Raw genomic sequence first — 21335 nt, forward strand, 5'->3', positions numbered from 1 at the left:
TTGAAATAAGTCTCTTATGCTCACCAAAGCTGTATTTACTTGATCTAAAATACAGTAAAAACAGTAATATTGTGAAATATTATTACATAACTGTTGCTGTGATACAAAGCTGAAATTTTAGCAGCCTTCAGTGTCACATGATCCTTCAGAAATCATTCTAATATGCCAAATTAGTGCTTAAGAAAGATTTATTGTTAATATTGAATCAGCTGTGCTGTTTTTGTGCAAACGGTGATGCATTGTTTTCAGGATTCTTTGCTAAAAAGTTAAGAATTACAAAGCGAATAGAAATTAGAAAGTTAAATTATAATATCTTTACTGTCACTTTTGACCACTTTAATACATCCTTGCTTAATGAAAATATTAATTTCATAAAAAAAGAATCTGACTAGTAGCAATTCTGGGCTCTCTATCGCCATCTGTGGTTGAATTTACTTGCGATGGAAAATCTTTCTTTTGCGCAGATGAATCGGATGGTTTAAGCTTACCGTCAAATGTGTGTGCCATCAGTTCAGATGTTGTTTTGCTGGCTAATTAATCCACGCCAGCTTTAGCTAACGGATTTAACAAGATTATCTTTCTTCATGACAGTAGTTGACCTGAACGAGGAAACTGACCTCAGAAAACAGCTTATGCTTGCAGCAGATTGTGGTTTGACACATTTCAGCATCACAAAACTCGCACTTAGATCATTCTGAACAGTGAGCTACATAGCATTTAAGACCTGAAACAAGCTCTGTTTTGTGACTTGGTAAAGGCAGCCTTCAGGGTATGGCCAGAATATACAGCATGACTTTGAATGTGTTATATTAATATTCTTAAATGGCCCCGGCACCTTTACGACAGGGTGATGTGCATTAATGTGTTTGCCGACGCGCAAGGCAAGGTTGTAGAAGCACCTGTGTTAAATATGTGAAAAATGTACAGTGGGGAAAGATATCTTCTCGGGTCTGACTCCCCATTTCCCCCAATTTTCCATTCCATTAGGTAGATTCAGATGTTCTTTGAGAGGAGCTGTCTCGGCCTGTAGGATTGAAGGTGGAGAGAGAGAGAGAGAGCGGACGAGCAAGGCTATCATTGATTTGTGCTGCTTTAGAGCTGCACACTTTTTTTGGCACATTTTGTCTAGACATCTCCCTGTAGATTGCCAATGTGCAGGCGTTTCTCTTTTCAACAGCAGTCTCTCTTCAATTTTCCAAGAGTAGAATAGATATCTTCCTCCGCATGTGTGACAAGAATTGTATTATCATTTTGTTAAACGGGGAAGTTATTGAATAGATATGGAAGAAGAGCTGGGCATAGCTCCGCTTTTGTTCGCTGCTGTCCCATATTTACTTCTTTGTTCCACACCACTCCTCACTTCCACTTTGTGGACTTATACAGAGATCTATTACAATTTTTTATTTATTTATTTTTTTTTCCTGAAGGCGAATATGTATTTATTCTATTGAGCTAAAATCCCTCTTGTTCGGGTATAGAATTTGGCTAGGAGAGTTTTCTTTAAGACCATCTCTTAAATATAATATTATAGAAATTTCAGATCACAATCTGGGTTGTATTACTGAATTTAGGTTATGATGTGAAAATCAGGTTAAACCTCTTTTGAGGTTAAAAAAAACACTTTTACTTTATCTGCCAGTATAATAATTTTTTGGTCACTTTACTTACACTCTCGGAAAAAAATTACAAAAGCTGTTAATGGGGCTGTACCTTTTGAAAAGGTAAGCACCTTACCTCTAAGGGTGCACATACTGTAGATATCGTAAAGGTATTTATTAGTACCTAAACTGTACATGTTAGAAACTCATAAGGATACTGCCCCAGTGACAACTTTTTTAACTTTTTTTCTGAAAGTGTAAAATACAAAAATGCGAAACCCGAAAGATTTCCCTACACAAATTTCACTGCGGGTTCTGGTTGGCCATGTGGATTTACCAACTTAGGTTTTACCAAGACTTCTGTGTGAGATGTACTCTACACATTGCTACACTTTTAACAATAGATGGACTTTTGAGTGCGCCCAAAGTACCGCTGCAGTCACTAATTTTATCCCTATTAGATTTATCTTTGATAATCAAAATAATATACGTAAACATTTTTTTATTTTTTCCTATCTTGCCTTAAAATTGCATGAATATAACCCCACACCCTTACCTCATTTAGTATATGTGGACCAAAAATTAATTAGCCCCTGCCTCCACTCAGTCAGAGCAACTCACACCTGCTCCACTTGGTTAACTGAAGTACTGAACACTACACTATGGCAAGTGTCAATATTGGATTAATATCATCATGTATGTTTGAACCAGAAACTGATTCTGAAGAAATCAGAAGAAAAGGAAAAGCAAGTTATACAGGGCCATCTGCAAGTCGAAGTCTCAGAATGGTAATGCGTTTTATGTATCGCTCTCTACATCATTGGACACATAATTTTAGATAGATCTCAGATAGCTACCTTTTGAAAAAAATCATTATCCTTAAATAGAAATGCTTTATTAATGATTGGTTAAATATTTGTGATCGTGGAAAACAGGCCTTTTGTACACTGCAGTTTTAAGGAGAAAATGCTTAACAATGTTGTTGATGAATTTGCACAAGATTTGTTATTAAGCATATCAAATACACCATATAGACATGTAAATAGGGGTTGGTGACTTGGTGGCTCTTTTCGGCTTGGTGGTTTATTTTGTGAATACCTGCAAAACAATATGAGGTGTATCATTGTTGTTGTTTTTTTATCTTTTTTTAACAAATGTACAAAATGTAACTTAGATGTTTACATGGAAGTCCAAACAAGCAATTTTTTTCCAGACTATGATCGTGCTGTCGTCTACGTAACACATTTTTCTGTAATGTGGTCTCATGCTCTTCGCATATTCTTCTGCAATGTTTCAGAAATCTGAAATCTTCCATATTTGTTCATTATTTATTTATGGCTGTGTATTTAGTGTTTGTATTGTGGCTGCACGCTGTGAATAGTTGTAGAGATAAACATCTCTTGCTCTCCCACATGATGAATATCCCTCAGTATAGAGAAGCATAGTCCTCAAAGAAGAGGTGCCTGTCAACGCCTCGACTTCACTGGAACAAATATCTGTTTTGGCACTGGGAAACATCTTAAGACTTGTAGTGAGCAAAACATCCATTTTATATAGAGGAGGAATTACAGGGTACAGAACAAAGTACCCTATGATTGTTATGTATTTATCATGCTGTTGCACCAAGAACTTTGGGTTAAACAACATTCTTTACAGTGTGGTGATAGATAGGCAGACAGACAGACAGACAGACAGATAGATAGATTTTTTTCCCGTCTTTGATCACCACAGGCTCCTCTTCTGCCTGCTGTTAATAACCAAGTGCTGATGAAGCCACCAGAAAAAAAAAAAAAAAAAAAAAAAAAAAAAAAAAAAACCTTTTGTGTGCCACAGGTGCTGTGTCTACTTTACCAAAGGTCAAGCAAAGGTGTGAAAGCACCAAGTGATTTTATCACAGAAGCAAAGAGTACGTTTGATTCAATAACAACTCTGAAACTCAGACATGAAAAGTTTTGTATCTCAGAATGATTCATAAAAGAAACATGGTTGTTCGCTTCCCCATTCTTCAACGTTATGCCCAAGGCTATTGTCTGTGCTGGAAAAAAAAGTATGTGTCCTTCCAGCTCTCAATTAAAAAAAAAAGAAATATATATATATATATATATATATATACCACAGTACTGTATACATATATATATCACATATATATATATATATATATATATATATATATATATATATATATATATATATATATATATATATATATATTTAAAATTCATTTTGATATTTTTGGGACACAGTTTTAAATAATATTTTAACAAACTCTTATTATTTTTAGAAAGATTTTGTCTGCCAATTCAAATTCATGTATTGTGGATAAAACATGCAGTGTCCAACATGCAGAAAAGGAGGAAATTATGTCATAGAGGGGACCAAGCCATAATAATAATAATAAAAATAATAATTTCCACTAACTAGATTTTAAAAGATATTTTATTTATTTTTCATGAATGCCCATATATTGTACTTTGGACATGTTTTTTCCAAATCCATATGACTTACTTTATTCTGTTAAATTTCTGAAATTTCTGCTGGATTTTTGAAAATATCATAGTAATGATAGCATAATTTGACAGTTTTATGACAAGGCAAGATAAATTAAATGACAAGGCAAGATAAATTGTGTGCAACTCACCAAAAATGTAATGATATTCATAATTAATTAATAATTGATTTTAATATATATAGTTAATATATACAGATTTATGTATATATATAGTTTTTAAAAAAGAATATGAAATGAATTTGAATATTAAGATTACATTTCTAGCTTACCACATTGTTTTAAAGTATATTTTTAAAGATTTTCCATTTCATTCACATGTTTTTCCAAATCCATATGACTTTTTTTCTTCTGCTGAATTTCTGAAGAATATCCCAGCTGCTTTTTTTCCCCCATATAATGAAAGTCAATGAAAACTGGCCCTGTCAATAAGTCATATGTTTAATCATTACTTCCCTAATACTCCTCATGCTTGCAATTTTGGTTTTCGTTTGTGGCTATCCTCATGCTTGCAATTTTATTCACATTTAATCATTACTTCCCTAATACTCCTCATGCTTGCAATTTTATTCATGAGTGTAAAGAAGAGGAGTAAAAAGAGAAAACATCCCCTGTCCATCCCTGTATTAAGTCTAATTAAAGATCACCTTTAGACAGCAAAAGCACACAACAGCATTCCCCTGTGAAAAAGCACTCAACAATCTACAGCCTGAAATATTCAACAGGGCCACATCATTATCTGCTGGCAGGATGTGAGGCTACATCATACAGGCTTTATGATGTGGGCTAATCCCATATACAGAACGTTTCCTCATGACTGAATTAGTGTGCCCCCGAAGCCCAGCGCCTCAGGCCTTGAGCAGCGGATAAAGAGAGGATGCAGGGATCTGGGGTCAGGATCCCGCAAGTCTTTTGGACTTTCCCGTTCAGCTGCCTCATAATGCTGTTTTGGGGCAGGACTTAAGGGCAGCATAAACTTTAAAACTGCTTTAAATATGAAGGAGAAAGTAGCATTCAGAGTCATTCCTGTCTTCCTTCTGTTTGTCTGTCTCTGGCTCGCTCCAATGCTTTCCCTGGGAGGCATGTTGTTGGAGAAGGTTGAGTCAGTCCACACTCTGTCAATGTCTTAATAGGATGAGGAGGAAGTATTTCACAGTTGCCCTAGATATTGCTGAAGGGCATGATAGTCTGCACCCAGCTCTAATTTTTAAGGTGGCGGTAAAGAAGGAAATACACTCTGTTAAGAGTCCTTGCTTTTGTCAAGAGCAAAGTTATATCAGATCTGTATTGATTTAAACATCATATGGATGCAAGGAAGGTTTTTTTTTTTTTTTTTTTTCTGTACATATGCAAATGTAATGTGCAGGCAGAATTAGATGAAGATAATATCAAAATTTCAACACAGCATATTTATTTTTCATTTTGCTTTGTTCATTCTCTTTATGAACGTTGCAATCATAATTCACTGATTCTGTTTTGAATAAGTTTTTTTCTAAATTATTCAATTTTTTTTGTAGATATCTTTATTTTTCTGCATCAAATATTGGCATTCATTAATTGCTTTGGGCAAAAAAATTCAAATAAAACATAAAACAATATTAAAAAAGTATTATAAATGAGCTTAACTTTAAATATAAATATTTGAAATAAAACATTCAATATAACTCATAATGCTATATAAACTTTGAAGAAGTATGGATTATAATAGTATTGATTACCACAATATTTGGCATATGCTGTACATCTGTTTGTGTGCATTTAATAAAAGTTTGCAGAATGTTGTCTCAGAAACAATATACAGCATAATTTAGATCTGGCCTATTACAAACAGACAGTGTTTTGGCCTAGACAGTGAATACAGGTTGGTTTTTATTTTATTACAAACATTTTTTTTTCTCTGATAATGAAATTTCTAAGAAATAATTATTAATAATACTTGCAGTAAACTCAAACATGGCCTTTCTGGGAAATTCAAAAACTAATTAGTGAATACTTCAGGTGATGAATCTTTGACTTTAGTGAATTTATACTGAAAAACAATTTTTCAATCTCAATTTAGAATTGTTTTTAATCTTTTGTATGAACTAAATGACTTTGTTCACAAAGCTTTATTAAAATGGTTCACACGTTCACCTCTCTGAAGCCCTGTGCTGTGTCTGAAGATTAAATATTAAATAGATTGGCTTTAGTCCAGCATTACAGTCAAATCCATTATTGTTTATCCAATCACTGGTTCAAATGAATATTTCATTTGAACTGATAATTGTGTTTACAAAACTCTTTTAATCGGAAACATACTTTCATTTATTTTTTTATTTTTTTATTTTTTTTTTCACTTTGTAATTATTTAACGAATGTTTTTGCAAGCATCCATAATTGTCAATCGGAAGCACTTTTACTCTTCATAGTTTAATTATAGTTTATCTCAGGTAAAGCAGAGTAACATCTGACATAACCGTATCCTAATTCAATTAACAAAAGAAAGTCTGTTTGTCTGTAGGAAAACAGCTACAGTCAGATAAAAAAACAGCAGTTTGTAATCTTACCCAAATTATAGCAAAACAACTACACAAACATCAATATATACCATATGTACCAACACTAAACATTAAAAAAAACAACCAGTTCTCACTATTAACCAACTATTACTTGACTTCTGCCTCAATAAACACCTAATTTGCTGCTTATTAATAGTTAGTAAAGTAGTTGTTATTTTTAGATATGGGCTTGGATTAAAGGATCTCAAATATGCAGTGCAGACAAAAACAATATGTGCTTTATAAATGCTAAAACAGCCATTATGTAAGTAATATATTTAAAAAATCAATACTTTTTTTTAAAATAATTAAGATTTGTATCCTGTCAAGATTTAAATGTTATGAACTTTTACTTGATAGTTAGTCTATACCTCATGACATTTAGAGTAAACTGAAGCTATTTTTAACAAAATAAAAGTTTTCAAAACCATATGAAATGAACTTGAATATAAAGAGTACATTTCTAGCTTGAAAAAGTCAGAAAAATACATTTAATATGTGCTTTGTAAATACTAAAAAACAGCCATTATGATAGTACTATGCATGCCAATAAGCTTAATAATGAGAATTTTAGAGGTCTAAAGTTGCCGGTTATTTTTGCAACTGTTTGGTGACCTTGTAATATGCAGTAATATGCAACTAAGTATTATGTAAAAACATATTGTCTTACACAATTATGCTTCTCAAGCATCTTATTTGAACAAGGTTTTAATATTTTTACTGGACAACAAGAAAAATACTCATTAAGAAAAAGCCTTTTGTGCAAGGTGTCATTAGGTCGGTTGTACAGAGGGACGGAGCTCAATAGTTTCAGTCCATTTGTGTGTGATTTTATTCCATTCACACAGGATCTGTCCAGCTAAAAGAGCACAGACTGAAATCTGATGTACAGCCCGGAGCTCCTCACTCCTTTCAGCAGTCCCTAGCGTGCTGTGTCACAACCCTGCAGTCTCCCAACCCTTAATTCTGCTTTAGTTTAGCACACACAGAGAGAAAATGTTACTTTATTGAACAATTGTACTTGTCTTGTACTTTATTTTCATGGGGGCGGTTGTGGTCAGTGTGGTTTCTCTTGAACAAAACAGAATAGACAGGAAACCCTTAAGGGACTTTGCCTTAGCTGAATCTTTTTCTCTCATTAGACAACCTCATTATCAGACATTGATTTGTGTTTGCGGGTAAAATCAATTCATACCATTGATAGGAACCAACAGACCACCTAGTAGTTCAGATGTCAGCTGTGTCAGAGGTAGAGTGGAGGCATCTGCTACGTTCAGCCTATTAATGGATTCAACTACTACTCGGAGAGTCAGTTCTTCTGTCATATAAAATATTCCATTTATATTATAATATTTAAATATATTCAGAATAGTATTATACAATTTAAGAAATTATAACAAACTCTTTTGTTTATTTTTTATATTTCTGTATTTTATAATCATTTGGTAATGGTAACAGTAAAAATAATTATATAATTTAAATATAAATAATATTTTTTATTAAACCAAAAAAAAAAAAAAGCAATTATATTAATTACATGTATTTCAGAGTTGGATTTTGTTTTTTTATTTAAACCAAAAAAAAAAGCTTTTCCCAAATATTTTCATCATGTGTATGTATATATATATATATATATATATATATATATATATATATATATATATATATATACACACACACATACATACACATACTTCTAATTGTTTTTCCAGTTATCATAAACAAGATATATATTATGTATAATGAATGAATAAATGGTGGCTAATTTGTTGTTTTCACAACTATGGATGATATTCAAAACTACAACGAATCCTAATGTATATAATCTTTGGTAAGCTTCTGATGGTAAATTTATATATAAGTGTTTGTAGAAAATGATGGCATGTCATATAACCATTTACTAAAATGTAACCTCATTTGACTCTTGAAGGACTTTGGGCATAATTGTAAGTTTGCTGCAAAATGAAAGCCTGCTCATCTATATTTGATGGCAAAACCACACGTCAGCCAGCTTATTGAGATGTTTTTGAAATATGCATGCTGAGATGTTCGGGATGACTTTGATTTAAGACGACTGTCGTGATGATGCTTAAATACTGAAAGCTTGTGTGGACAGTCATGTTTTGGCCATCTGCATGGCAGGTGCTGCTTTGCATCGTCAGCATTTTGTTTCTGTCGATTGATCTGCAAACTACTTGTGAGGTACTGTTTACAAATTGCCTGAGGCAGGGCTCTATTGATACAACCCTGCCTGTAATATGTTAGCATTGCGCGATACGTCCCATAAGGTCCCAGTGGAGCGTCCTGGCGTGGGAGGGCAAAGCTCCTAAAATTAATTGCTAGACACAGTTGCTAATCCTATGAACATGGATGCAGTGTGGTGGAGAACTCAACAGAAGTGTAGGTCAGTATAGGCAGTATGTTAATTGCTTGGATGGTGTGATTTAATTGAAAACAGAGAAAACAGGCCTCAAAAGTGGGATTTTTTTCCCCCTGCTGGCCCTGTAGGACCAGTTGTTCTTGTTTAGATTTGCACTGATAATAATTTATTGGCATCTCTCCTAAATGTATGCATGTAATTTTAGTAATTTGTTTCCACAATTTTGTTTATAAAAAAAAGTTACAACTAATTTACATGCAGTACCACTTTAAACTTTGGGGTCTGTAACACCGTGTCCTGACGGCATGTGATGTGACAAGATTCCAGCGACAAGCAATTTGGGTGTCCACACACTAGATGCGATGCAACACCGTGATGTGACAAAATCAATCAAATATCACAGCCAATCAGAAGCATGCGTGGGCAGGCTCTCTCTTGATAGACCCTGCACTCACAACAAAATGGATAAGTTTATATTCTAATTTTAACATTACAGTACCATCTTTGTTATGGAATATGCTCGTTGGTTCGCAGTGAGTTCACAGTTTTAAGGGACATCTTTGCTTTTATATATTTTATAAGATCAGAGGTAAACTATCTGTTGTTGCTTTCAGTATGGCTATAAATGCTACACAATATGATATTCAAATTCACATTAGTCACACTTAATGGGGTCATATGAGGCGATTACAAGTTTTCCTTTATCTTTGGTGTTACAAGCTGTTCGTGAATAGATAAAATCCCTAAAGTTACAAAGACTAAAGTCTCAAATCCAAAGAGATATTCTTTATGAAAGTTAAGACTGGTCCACACCCTCCTAAAATGGCTTGTTTAAACAGGCCCCAACATGTCTACATCACGATGTGGGAAGATTTGCATAATGCCGCCTAAATGTTCAAGTAAACAAACAACACCTAACCCATGTTGTGAAGAGGCAGTGTGTTTCTTTGTGAAAGTGAAACTACTTTGTTTGGCCTTCCAAAAGAGGACACAACTAGAAATCAGTGGATATGAGTGGTTAAGTTGTATTTACAACACTGTTCCAGAACAGTTTAATCCAAATATTCAGATGTGTGCAGTGCATTTTATGGTGGACTGTTTCCTGATCCTGGGAGAGTAGACTACAATGCCGGCTGTTCTGACTCACAGACTGAAAGTACATTTTCAAATTTTAAGGATTTGCCACTGATGATTCAAACGCGAATTTCGAGCAGTATAGAGAGTAGTGCTTGTTGTTTGTCATTTCTCCGATCACAAATGCAGACATGATTTTATGTTTACGCGGCGCAATGCAATGCGTAAAAATGCAGCATAAGTCATTATAATCTGTAATTATGTCCCCACTGGATGCATCAGCTCTGTATATTTTGCACGTCTCTCTTTGTTAACACACCTGATTCAGATAATCAGCTCGTTAGAAGTGAGCTCTGTGCATGAACTGTGTTTTCCCATTGACATGGTCCTACACAGTGTTCACTGCTCCCTGAGAGGGGAAATGTTGAAGTTTACCTCACTGGAACATTCATTCACAGATTTTTCTGCGCAATGTCTTCACACATGGACAAGTGTGACATCATATACCTCTGTAAATAAATACAATTTAAATTCACGTCTTGCACACTTCAATGCACTTTGAATGGAACATATACATTCGCTTTGAACCGGAATTGTGACGGAATATCCTGTGATGTCCACAGCAGGGCACTTACGTTCGAATCGAACAAATTCTATTTTCATATTTCATTTGAAAATTCCTCCTGAAATAATTTTACTATGCTGATTTTTTTTATATTTTTATATACCTTCTTTTGTATTCACTGAAAGCAAGAACATTTTGAATGACATAAGGGGGTGTAAAGTGGTGGTCTTGGCTTTGACTTTCCTCAACTATCCCTTTAAGAGCTTAAAAATAGTGTCACTAGTCACATATGCAGGTCGTAAAAAGTAGGAGCAATAGGAGTTCGGCAAGCTTTCTGGTGGTGGTCTTGGCTTTGACTTTCCTCTGCCTTGCATTACCACAAAGTGTCCCATCATCATCCCGAGAGGTTATCGAAACCCTGGCATTACCAGCTGCGATGTTACTCATATCCACGCATCACCTTTGAAGCTATCTGCTAACTCCAGCTCTGCGGCAGAGTGGCGGCAATCGCATCTGATCAAGGTGAACAGATCCATGCATGAAGTGCAGAAATGGCGAGAGCAGTCGGTGATACACCCGCACACAAAATGGGAATGTGCAGAATAGAGCGAGGCATTATGGGCTGCTAATGGTGTCATTCTCTTGCCAGAGAGCCCGGAGAGGCCTGCTTGTTTCTATTCCACAGTGGGAAATGAGCTCTTATCTGTCCCTCTGAAGATAAGAGGCAGACCTCTCTCTGTCTCTCTCTCTCTCTGTCTCTCTCTCTCTCTCTGTCTCTCCCCTTTCTCCTTCATTTTTTTCAGACTTGAAATTTACAGTACTGTCTCTCAAGAAGACGCAGCTCACCCCAACTGTTAGAGGATGACAAACATTCCACTGCTGGTTTGAGATTCAGCATGCAAAACAAATTTTATATGACAGAAGCACTTCCTGTCACGCCATGGCCTCAGAAATACCCCTGCTGAAGTTCTTGAAACTACACGCTTAACAACCAAAGAATGACATTTGTGCTTGAGTGATTGTGAACCACCTAGAATGCTCTGCTTTGAACGTTACCAAGTTGGCCATGTGTGTTTCTCACCGTTCCCAGAAGTCAACACGATGAGCGACGAGTCCAGAGGTCGATGGATGTGTCGATTCATGCTGACGCAGTTAGCGGCAGCGATTCAGCAATTCGCCTGCATGTTTTCCCATGGTGGATAATATTTTATCGATTAGAAAAGGCTTGAAATTTCTCACAGACATTTAGCATGCCTCGCTTGCTGTAAATATAGCTGTTATGAGTTTACAAGATGTGCTCAAGAAGACCTTTATCGGATATTGCCGATTTGGCCTCCATGGACAGTGCCGGGGTTCTATATTACATTGTTTCGCAATCAAAACATAATTACCGATTTTCAGACTCACATTTGCTTTGAATCTGCTTTTGAGAGCCACTCTTCAAACCCAACCTGTTCCTCGAGATCAATACAGAGACACTTAAAAGCATAGCAGTGTCCTTAACTACAAAAAGGTTCGTTTTAATTAATGGAACTTTGCGAATCAATCAATCATACATCATAAAAACATTCCACCTGCTCCCGCAGGATAGGAAATGGATTGATAATAAATGTTTAATGGGTGAAAGTGAAGGCTGATTGTCTATTAAATGCCATTTTACAAATACACCTGATGAAAAGAGACAGAAACAGCATTCTTTCTCTTTCTCTTTATTTGCACCAGATGCCGATCTATATGGAACAGCCATTCTGGAAGATCAAGACCAGACATAGAGTGTCATGTTTTAGATATAGACATGCAGTTCAAGTGAATCAATTTATGTATGGCTTCAGCTTGAACTTATGATAATGAGTCAGACTCGTCCTTCCCCACCTTTAGTTATGTGCACAGATCTGTTTGAATTGTGTAGACAGAAAGTTCACATCAACCCTTTGAAACCGAAGAAACCGAATTGTCAGCCAGACTAAAAAGAAAAAAAAAGAACTCTAGCAAACCCTGAAAACCCTCACCAGTAAACCTAATAAAACATCACAACACACCATAGCCAGTAGTGGGGAGTAACACATAATTTAATTACAAAATAAATGTTATAGCTTGAAAAAGTCTTGAAAATAACCTGTTATAGTAACTGAGATTAAAAAAAAATATATATGTGTAATTAAATTACAGTAAAATGTTTAAAGAGATACCCCACCCCAAAATGAAAATTTTGTCATCAATCACTTACCCCCATGTCGTTCCAAACCTGTAAAAGGTTTGTTCGTCTTCGGAACAAAATTTAAGATATTTTGGATGAAAACCAGGAGGCATGGGAACACTTTTTGTCAGTGAAGAAAACAAAAATAATGACTTTATTCAACAATTCCTTTGTTAACAGTCTCCTCTGTGTCTCTCCATATCACTGTATGCTGCATATGCTCTTCTGTATCATCCCACCACAAGGATGCATGGTTTCTATGTGTATTTAGCTTTGATTTGAAAGAAAACAGCGCATCCTTGTGGTGTGGATGATACAGAAGTGCATACACAGCATATGGTGATAAGGAGAGACACCCAAATTGCATTGACTGCTTTGAACATATGAGACAGCAATGTTTCAGTTTAGGACACAGAATAGGACACATGCTTATTTGATAACCATTTTATTTCCTATTTGGGTTTGTGTGAATGCTTTATTTTTTTAAGATTACTTTTTTTTTTTTTCAAAGCATTGTTAGATGCCAGTGTTTACTGTTTCCTATGCAAATATTTGATTTCAGAAACATTATCATAACTATTAAACTATATCTTATGATTTTAAATCTGTATTTAACCTCAGAATGATCTCAAAGTAAAAAGAAGTGCTAAAGTCTGATGGTGTGGTGGCTGTACTTTAAAACTAAATTACTATAATCTTTAATTCAAGTGAAAAAGGATTTTTAAAGTCTGACAGTAATCAGCATTGAGTAGGGTACTACTGTTAAGGTTAACCCTGCCTGCTTTAAATGTTTCACAGTGATTAACATTTGAAAACATTTGCTAGAAATTTAGAAAAAAAATAAAATAAAAAGTAATCAAATGTAATCAGTCACATTACTTTAATAAAGTAATTGAAATAGTTGCACTACTTATTTTAAAATTTAAATTGGGTAACTTGTAATCTGTAACCTAATACATTTCACAAGTAACCTTCCCAACACTGAAAAAATTAATCTTGCTGCTGCGTTCTGGATTATTTGTAAAGGTTTGATAGAACTGGCTGGAAGACCTGCCAAGAAAGCATTGCAATAGTCCAGTCTGGACAGAACAAGAGCTTGAACAAGGAGTTGTGAAGTATGTTTCGAAAGAAAGGGCCTGATCTTCTTGATGTTGAATAAAGCAAATGTGCAGGACCGGGCAGTTTTAGCAATGTGGTCTGAGAAAGTCAATCATCAATCATAACTCCAAGGTTTCTGTCTGTTTTTGAAGGAGTTATGGTTGATGTGCCTAACTGGATGGTGAAATTGTGATGAAACGATGCGTTTGATGGAACCACAAGCAGTTCTGTCTTGGCAAGGTTGAGTTGAAGGTTATGTTCCTTCATCTATTATATATTAATCTATTATATGTAGTCCTTCATCTATTATATATCATTTATCATTAATCCCTATTATATATTACAGATCTTTCCTATATATCCTTCCCAATCCCAAAATGCATTGCAAAAAGCTCAATAATGTTTAAGAATTGGGCTAAAACAAAAACATATTTTAGGCGAGGTACATAATTTTACAACTCTATTTTATATTTTAGTTTTGGTAGATTATTATTAACTAGATCATTAGAACATTATTATTATTTTGTACATGTTTTTGACAGTTTATTATATCATACTTACTTAGAAATAATCAAAATACTATATACAGTATATGATATATCAATTGTTGACTTGTCCGTGTATGTAAGATGTTCCAAATCGGTCACTTATAAGGTTTTATTTCAGTTAGGGTACTTCCTTAGAATGTAGGGAGCAAGACTGCTCACTAGGTCTTGAAACTGCGCTTTTGGCTCTAGGTGCACTGAATTTGTGTATTTATATTCTGAACTGACATGACTACCTGGCTGAATTGATGATAAACCACTATGGGCAGAATACCTACGATAAGATTGAATAAACAGTCTCAAAGGTTAGCATACAAACTGTTTTCTACACACAACTTTTGGCTCTTTGATGCAGCTTGATATTAAACAATATTGACTCTCGAGTCACGTCAAAGAAAATCCACACACATTCACACACAAGTACCCCTTTCAGCCCATTAATATTTTAGATGATTTGATTACATAATCATAGTAGACTGGTACTTCAGACAGATTTGATAAGAATGAACTTAAAATGGTTGCCTTGGGTAAAAAAAAAAAAAAAAACACACAGCGCCTCTGAAGTGGATAGTTATGTAAAGGCTCTGTCATCCCAGCCTCCATGGGATGGCATGTACCCTGTCTAATCCCAGTCTAAATATTATGCTAATGACTAGCTGGAGCCCACGATAATACAACTCATAGTGTTCAGTGATATGTTGAGTTGACGTGTTTCAGACCTCTCTTGTCTGTGAAGGTGAGCTTCATTTCCTCCAAGATCCAAAGAGCGGAATTTTTTTTTTTTTTTTTTTTTTGAAGGTTGTGTTGGTGCCATATTTATGAATGCATAAAGCGTGACATTTGTATTGCACAGAGAAAGTGTGACATTTGTATTGGTACAAAGCTGGCCATGCAAGTGTGTATTATTCCACATATATTTTTGTTGCAGTTTGTATTCTGTCATAAGAGTACTTTCATGGGAAACATCAAAAGCATCAAAGTGTTTTACATTCCCGCCCTCCAATCCCCCTTCATATCATGTTTTGATTGAGCAGGAAAATCATTTTCCAACACTCTCTTACAGGGGACCAGGAAATTTTGATCTCTTTGGAGAAGGTTTTTTTTATTTATTTATTATTATTTTTTTCTCATAGTGAGCTTGACGCACTTCAGGAAGTATTGCTTTTTCTCTCAACGCTGTTGTTTTATTGGGCAAAATTAATCAATAGTTGTTTTCTGTTGTTATCCGACTCGAGAGAAAAAATGAGCACAGTAGGGAAACAAATTTTTGTTTATGCGGCACACGTTAGCTAAGTGTAATTAGAGATTAGTGTTTGGGTATTAAAGCATACCCCTAAATTATTCGTCTAAATCATGATTGTTTGCTCCTTGTTGTGTTTCTATGTAAAAACTTGATTTCTGTTGCTTGTTTGTGCGTGTGTGTGTGTGTGTGTGTGTGTGTGTGTGTGTATGTGTGTGTGTGTGTGTGTGTGTGTGTGTTCCTGTTGCATTGTATTAGTAATTGATTTTCACATTGTTTTTTTAGCAGGTCTAACTGATGTTTAAAAATATGAGGTATACAGCAAATTTGGTGTTTAATATTCTGATTGCAACGTGCTGTGGATTAAAATAGCCAGAACCACCAGTTTGTGTGTGTGTGTCTGACAATATGAGCTGTGCTGCACAAAGCCAAGCATTGTTAGACTAAAATGTGTCATGGCTTTTCAGAATAAACATTAACAATAACACCACATGGAAAGGCCAATAGATAAATCTATCAGCTCACTGACTGTATTCCAATCGGGCAGCTGGTCTCATTAAATTCAGATGCAACTGGATGAGAAAATGGTTGCATCTTTGCATTGAATCCGGAGAGGATTGAGTTCTAAGAGGACAGCGTATGGGTCGCGAATTTAACTAACTATCAAACGGCACCAACCAAACACATCAGAGATCTCTGTCTCATGAAAGGAATAACATGAATATGTTGCGTCTGTTCAAATCAAATAACTAGTTTTTACAGAGACAACAAAGATTAATTCAGTAATTCCCAGAGGAATATTTGAATGCTCAGAAGTTGCTCTGTAAACTCATCTGAATAATTGGGCATAAAAGAAAAGTGGTAAGGTTGGTAAGATTTTGTTTTTATATATTTTTGGAAAAAAAAAAATCTTATGATAACCAAGGCAGCATTTATTTGATAAAAAAAAAAAAAAAATAAAATAAATAAAAAGAAAGAAATCAGTCCAATTATGAGATCCAAGTCCAAGCAATGTCCATTTAATCACCTTTTATTATTATTGAAATATACGGGAAACTGATATTAACAGTTCACATTTATGATTTTTCTTTCTTTTCAGTAGATGGGAGTGAAAAAAGAAAAAGACATTTGAAAGAAACTCCCTGTGCTTATTTTTTTAAATAAACTCATTTATGTGTAAAAATCTATAGGCTGTTAGTGTAATCAATAGTTCTTCATGTGCACGTCATGAACTTACTCTGACCTTTCTGCATTTCTTCAGCTCGCCACTTGGGACCCCATCCACGGACTGAACGGGACACTGACAGATCGAAAGCTGGAGAACAACATGCGCGGGGTGGTCCTACGGGTAGTCACTGTACTGGTACGTACCGTTACAACTAGTAATGTCAAGTCAAGGGCTTTACATGTCATCTTGCAGCTACAATAGTCCTCATAACTACAAAGTTTTACAAGATGTCAGTGCTCTATTATTCACCGTTGCTCAGAGATGTCTTTCCCTTTACCTCTCTAATACAAATGACATCAAACTGACTTAATTAGGATTTCCCATGTCTCGGAGTTCCTCTGTTTGACTGGACCTCATAAGGTTGAAGTAACCCCAGAGTAATCCATATTCATTTCCGTGAGCTCCAGAGATCTGTTCACATCAAGTCACCCGTCTCTAAGTTCATTAAGAGTGAATTTTGGGGTGCGATGAACGTTGACCAGGGGAGCTGGGCTATATTGAGATTTGAGTTTTGCTATCTACCCTCCAGCGCTGATTTGAGTGAGTCCCCGGAGTTCTTTAAAGATTCAGAGGTTTAAATTCTTCATATCCCTGCTTTGAAGTCGGTCGGAGAAGAAAGCGGTGATGCTGCTTCTCTTCGTCTTTCCTCTCACTCTCCTTTACTCCTCTTTTTTTCCTTTATTCTGTGATTTCTCGCCTTGACAGAATGCTCTGTGAATAACTTGCACCCACAATCGCTAACAATGAGCAATTGGTGGAGGCTGTCGCGTTAATGCACTTCCCTAGTGGCGGATGAGGGTGTGTGTGTGTGTGTGTTGGGGGGGGGTATAGAACTGAATGCATGCATGCACATGTTGGCAAACTTTAGATACTGGAGAACAGTAAGAGTGTTTCACAGTTTAAACTGAGGATTGAATCATTGTGTGGCCCAGACAGTATCTGGAGACTTCTGTAAATATGGTAAATTGTGTATCGTCTTACTGGTCACTGACTGCATAATCACATTACAGTAGATCAAATATGTAAAAAACAAACAAACAGACACACTAGCACTTACTGGATCTGTGGTATGTATAAAATATTTTATGAAGTCTAAATAAGTTTCTTAGCTCCTGTAAAATTTGCAGAGAGTGAAGCAATTGAACTCAAACTAAGTTACAATAATTGCCTTATGATTGATGTCTAGAGTTTGTTGTTACAGTACTTTTGGTAACACTTTATTTCGATAGTCCACTTTAGACATTCTACTAACAGTAAGTAACTTTGCAACTACATGTCAACTAGCAGTTAGTAGAGTATTAGTTGACTGTCTGCTTAATGTCTTCTAACACTCTCTTTGTCAACTTATTGTCAACTTATACTAACCCTAAATCTGCCCCTAACACTAACCTTAAACCTACCCTAACAGTCTACTCTGAGAGATAGTAGACATGTAGTTGCAAATTAATGAGAATTAGTAACATGTAGTTGACATGTAGTTACAGAGTTACGTACAGTTAGTAGAATGTCTAAAGTGGACTATCAAAATAAAATGTAACCATACTTTTTTTTTTGTCATGTTGCACATTATTATTATTAACTAAAATGTTTTTTTTGTTTGTTTGTTTTGTTTTTTTAATTCAGTAATACATTTTTAAATGTATTGAAGATGGAAGTAATATAGTCAAAAATGTTTAATTAAAAAAAAAGGATTTTTTTCTTTTTTTCTTTTTTTCAGAGTAAAAAGTATTTTTAACAAATATCATGAATTAGTAAATATAATTAAATTCAATGACCTTGCCTTTTTATAAAAAGGTCTTGTTTGTCTTTTAAATATTTGAAGAGACTTATTGATCTCATGGGGAATCTCTTATATTATTTCCTGCAAGCCTTAGTGCTCAAATCTTATTTTTATTTATTTATTTATTTATTTATTTATTTTGGCCTTTTTTGTGGATACTTTTTGTGGTATCAGACTTGAGTATAAACTGTTCATGGCCCCTAACTGACATAGGGCCTTAAACATGAAGGACACTGAAATCAGTGCTTAACACAACAATGTAAAAACTATTCAAATTCAAAAACATATCACATTCAAAATCAGATTCCAACACTTTTAAATCAGATTCCATTTGGTTTGTGCTGTTCACACTGTTATGAAGAAAACAGATCTAAGTCACATGAGCAGAAAAAAAACAAACAGATTAGGGCCACTTTTGCCTGGAGTCTGAACATAGCATTATCAATTAATCTTATTATTTTGTAGTGCTATCGTGTCAATATTATGTATCTATAATGAATAAAACCGAGTTTGCCTTATCTGTACCACTGGAACTGAATGTTCTACTCAAAGACCCCGGGATAATAAGATGACGACTTTTATTTGCAGTTCACAGGTTTTCCAGCCAGGCATCAATTTACACTCTTTCCATAGAGACTAATTGAAGCTGTGAGGTCCGAGAGTGCAAACTTGTAATTTCTAGTTCAAACATTGTATTAAAATCAGCATGAATCGTTCCTCAAAAATTAAAGAAAAAATGAAGAAAGATAGAGTGCCAGTGCAGTACCATAAAGCCTTGTGGTGAAACATATGGTTAGGGAGGCGGGGGGCTTGGAACCATGGGATATGTTGTCGTTTGTAAAGTAAACCTTGAGGTGGATGGGGAAGGCACATGCTCCCTGCTGGTGGCTGATGGAGCGCTCCCTTTGGTCTTACAGCTAGTTGGTAGCAGCCCGCCGGATCCTTGCAACTTAAACTCCCCTCTGCTCCCAGCTGCCCCAGTGGCAGGCCTTTCAGGATACGTGACGTGCCAGCTCTGACAGCTCTTCACCAGTCTGAGAAATGCTGGTGCTGTTCCAAACACTAAAACTGACTGAGAACACACACACACACATCTGCTGTGAAAGCTTGCAGTCTCAATGCACCATGACACATGTTTGATTCACTCACCAGTCTATCATACTGTAGCTTCATGCATGAGAGAATCTGTAGAAGATGGAAGACTGAAGTAGTATAGTATATTCGTATGAATTAATGATGAAGTTATATGAATTAATAAGAATTATTAAAGAACACACATATAGACAAAAAATACTAAATATTGTTTTAATTCATTCTTAATCTTCATTGAATTGTTTGGTATTATCACATGAGATTTTAATACTTAAACTAGCCTTGTCAAAAAATCTTTAAATAATCTTTTTTTAGATTTGAAATGATGTTTAAAGAGACTTATTGATCTTGACAGGAGCCTGCGGGGATCCTTTCTATGATATCATTTCCTGTTCTGTGTTCCTGCACTGTATGATTTGATTTGGCAGACTAAAGTTTTTTTTCAGATATAAGTTTTTCTTAGATTTTTTTTTTTTTTTTTTAAGTATATCATAATTTTAACTATATTTGATATACTATATACTAGATGTAGATGACTCTGATTTGGAGAAATGTATCATATCACTTGCACATCAATGGATCCTCCGTAGTGATTGTGTGCCGTCAGAATGAGAGTCCAAACAGTTGATTAAAAAAAACACATCACAATAACCCACATGACTCCAGTCCATCAATTAATGTCTTGTGAAGTAAAAAACTTTGACTGTGTAAGAAACAAATCCATAATTAAGGCGTTTTAATCTCTTCTCTTTAATCTCGTATCTCTTCTCTTCTGAAATCCATAATCCAAAATAATGCTTTCTGTAGTGAAAAAGTCCTTCCCCTTTTAATTATGTAGTCCACATCCTAATGGTGAATGCATTTATTGCAAACACAGCATTTTGATTCACAAAACGTTAATTACTGGACTGGATGTGGATTACTTCTGAATTACTGTGATGCTTTTATCAGCTGTATGTACTCTCATTCTGACGGCACCCATTCACTGCAGAGGACCATTGGTGACCAAGTGATGTAATGCAAGATTGCTCCAAATCTGTTCCATTGAAGAAACAAACTCATCTCTCTTAAATAGCCCGAAGGTGAGGAATTTGTCAGCAAATTTTCACTTCTATATGAGCAATTCCTTTAACAAATAGTGTCACAACATCAACCATGCATACATGCAGCAACAGTGCATACAGAATGATGTTTATGTTAGCAACATGCATCACCTTAGCCTGTGTTGATCCATGCCTGCTATTGATTTCCATAGTAGCGGCAGAGATGGTCCACAAGATCCGTGGGAATTTGAATCACTGCACATGTAGTCATGTGGAAGGGATGGCCATATAATGAGAGAGGGAATCGATGCAACATGGGTTGAACATGGGTGTGGGGAGCCGTACCCCTTCTGGACCGGCTCAATGAGAGCAAGGCTACATCTCAATACAGATTAAAAAAAAAACGACACTGGAGGAATCCTGTTAAAAGGGTCATTGTCGCTGTGCTTTTG

General features: G+C 35.3%; 1 protein-coding gene across 4 annotated transcripts in view; it reads left to right on the top strand.

Moving 5' to 3' along the window:
- grid2 (glutamate receptor, ionotropic, delta 2) overlaps positions 1-21335 on the top strand; it is a 382152-nt gene that overhangs the window by 265800 nt on the left and 95017 nt on the right. For all 4 annotated transcript variants that reach the window (XR_006155441.1, XR_006155442.1, XM_042729881.1 and 1 more), the window contains exon 9: positions 17002-17103. Coding sequence is in view for 2 of the 4 variants with exons in the window: in XM_042729881.1 (XP_042585815.1) it covers positions 17002-17103 (102 nt within the window). In the remaining 2 variants the exon portion in view is untranslated. The remainder of the gene's footprint in view (positions 1-17001; positions 17104-21335) is intronic.

The sequence above is a fragment of the Cyprinus carpio genome, chromosome B8 (genome assembly GCF_018340385.1).
Source record: "Cyprinus carpio isolate SPL01 chromosome B8, ASM1834038v1, whole genome shotgun sequence".
Classification (NCBI taxonomy): domain Eukaryota; kingdom Metazoa; phylum Chordata; class Actinopteri; order Cypriniformes; family Cyprinidae; genus Cyprinus; species Cyprinus carpio.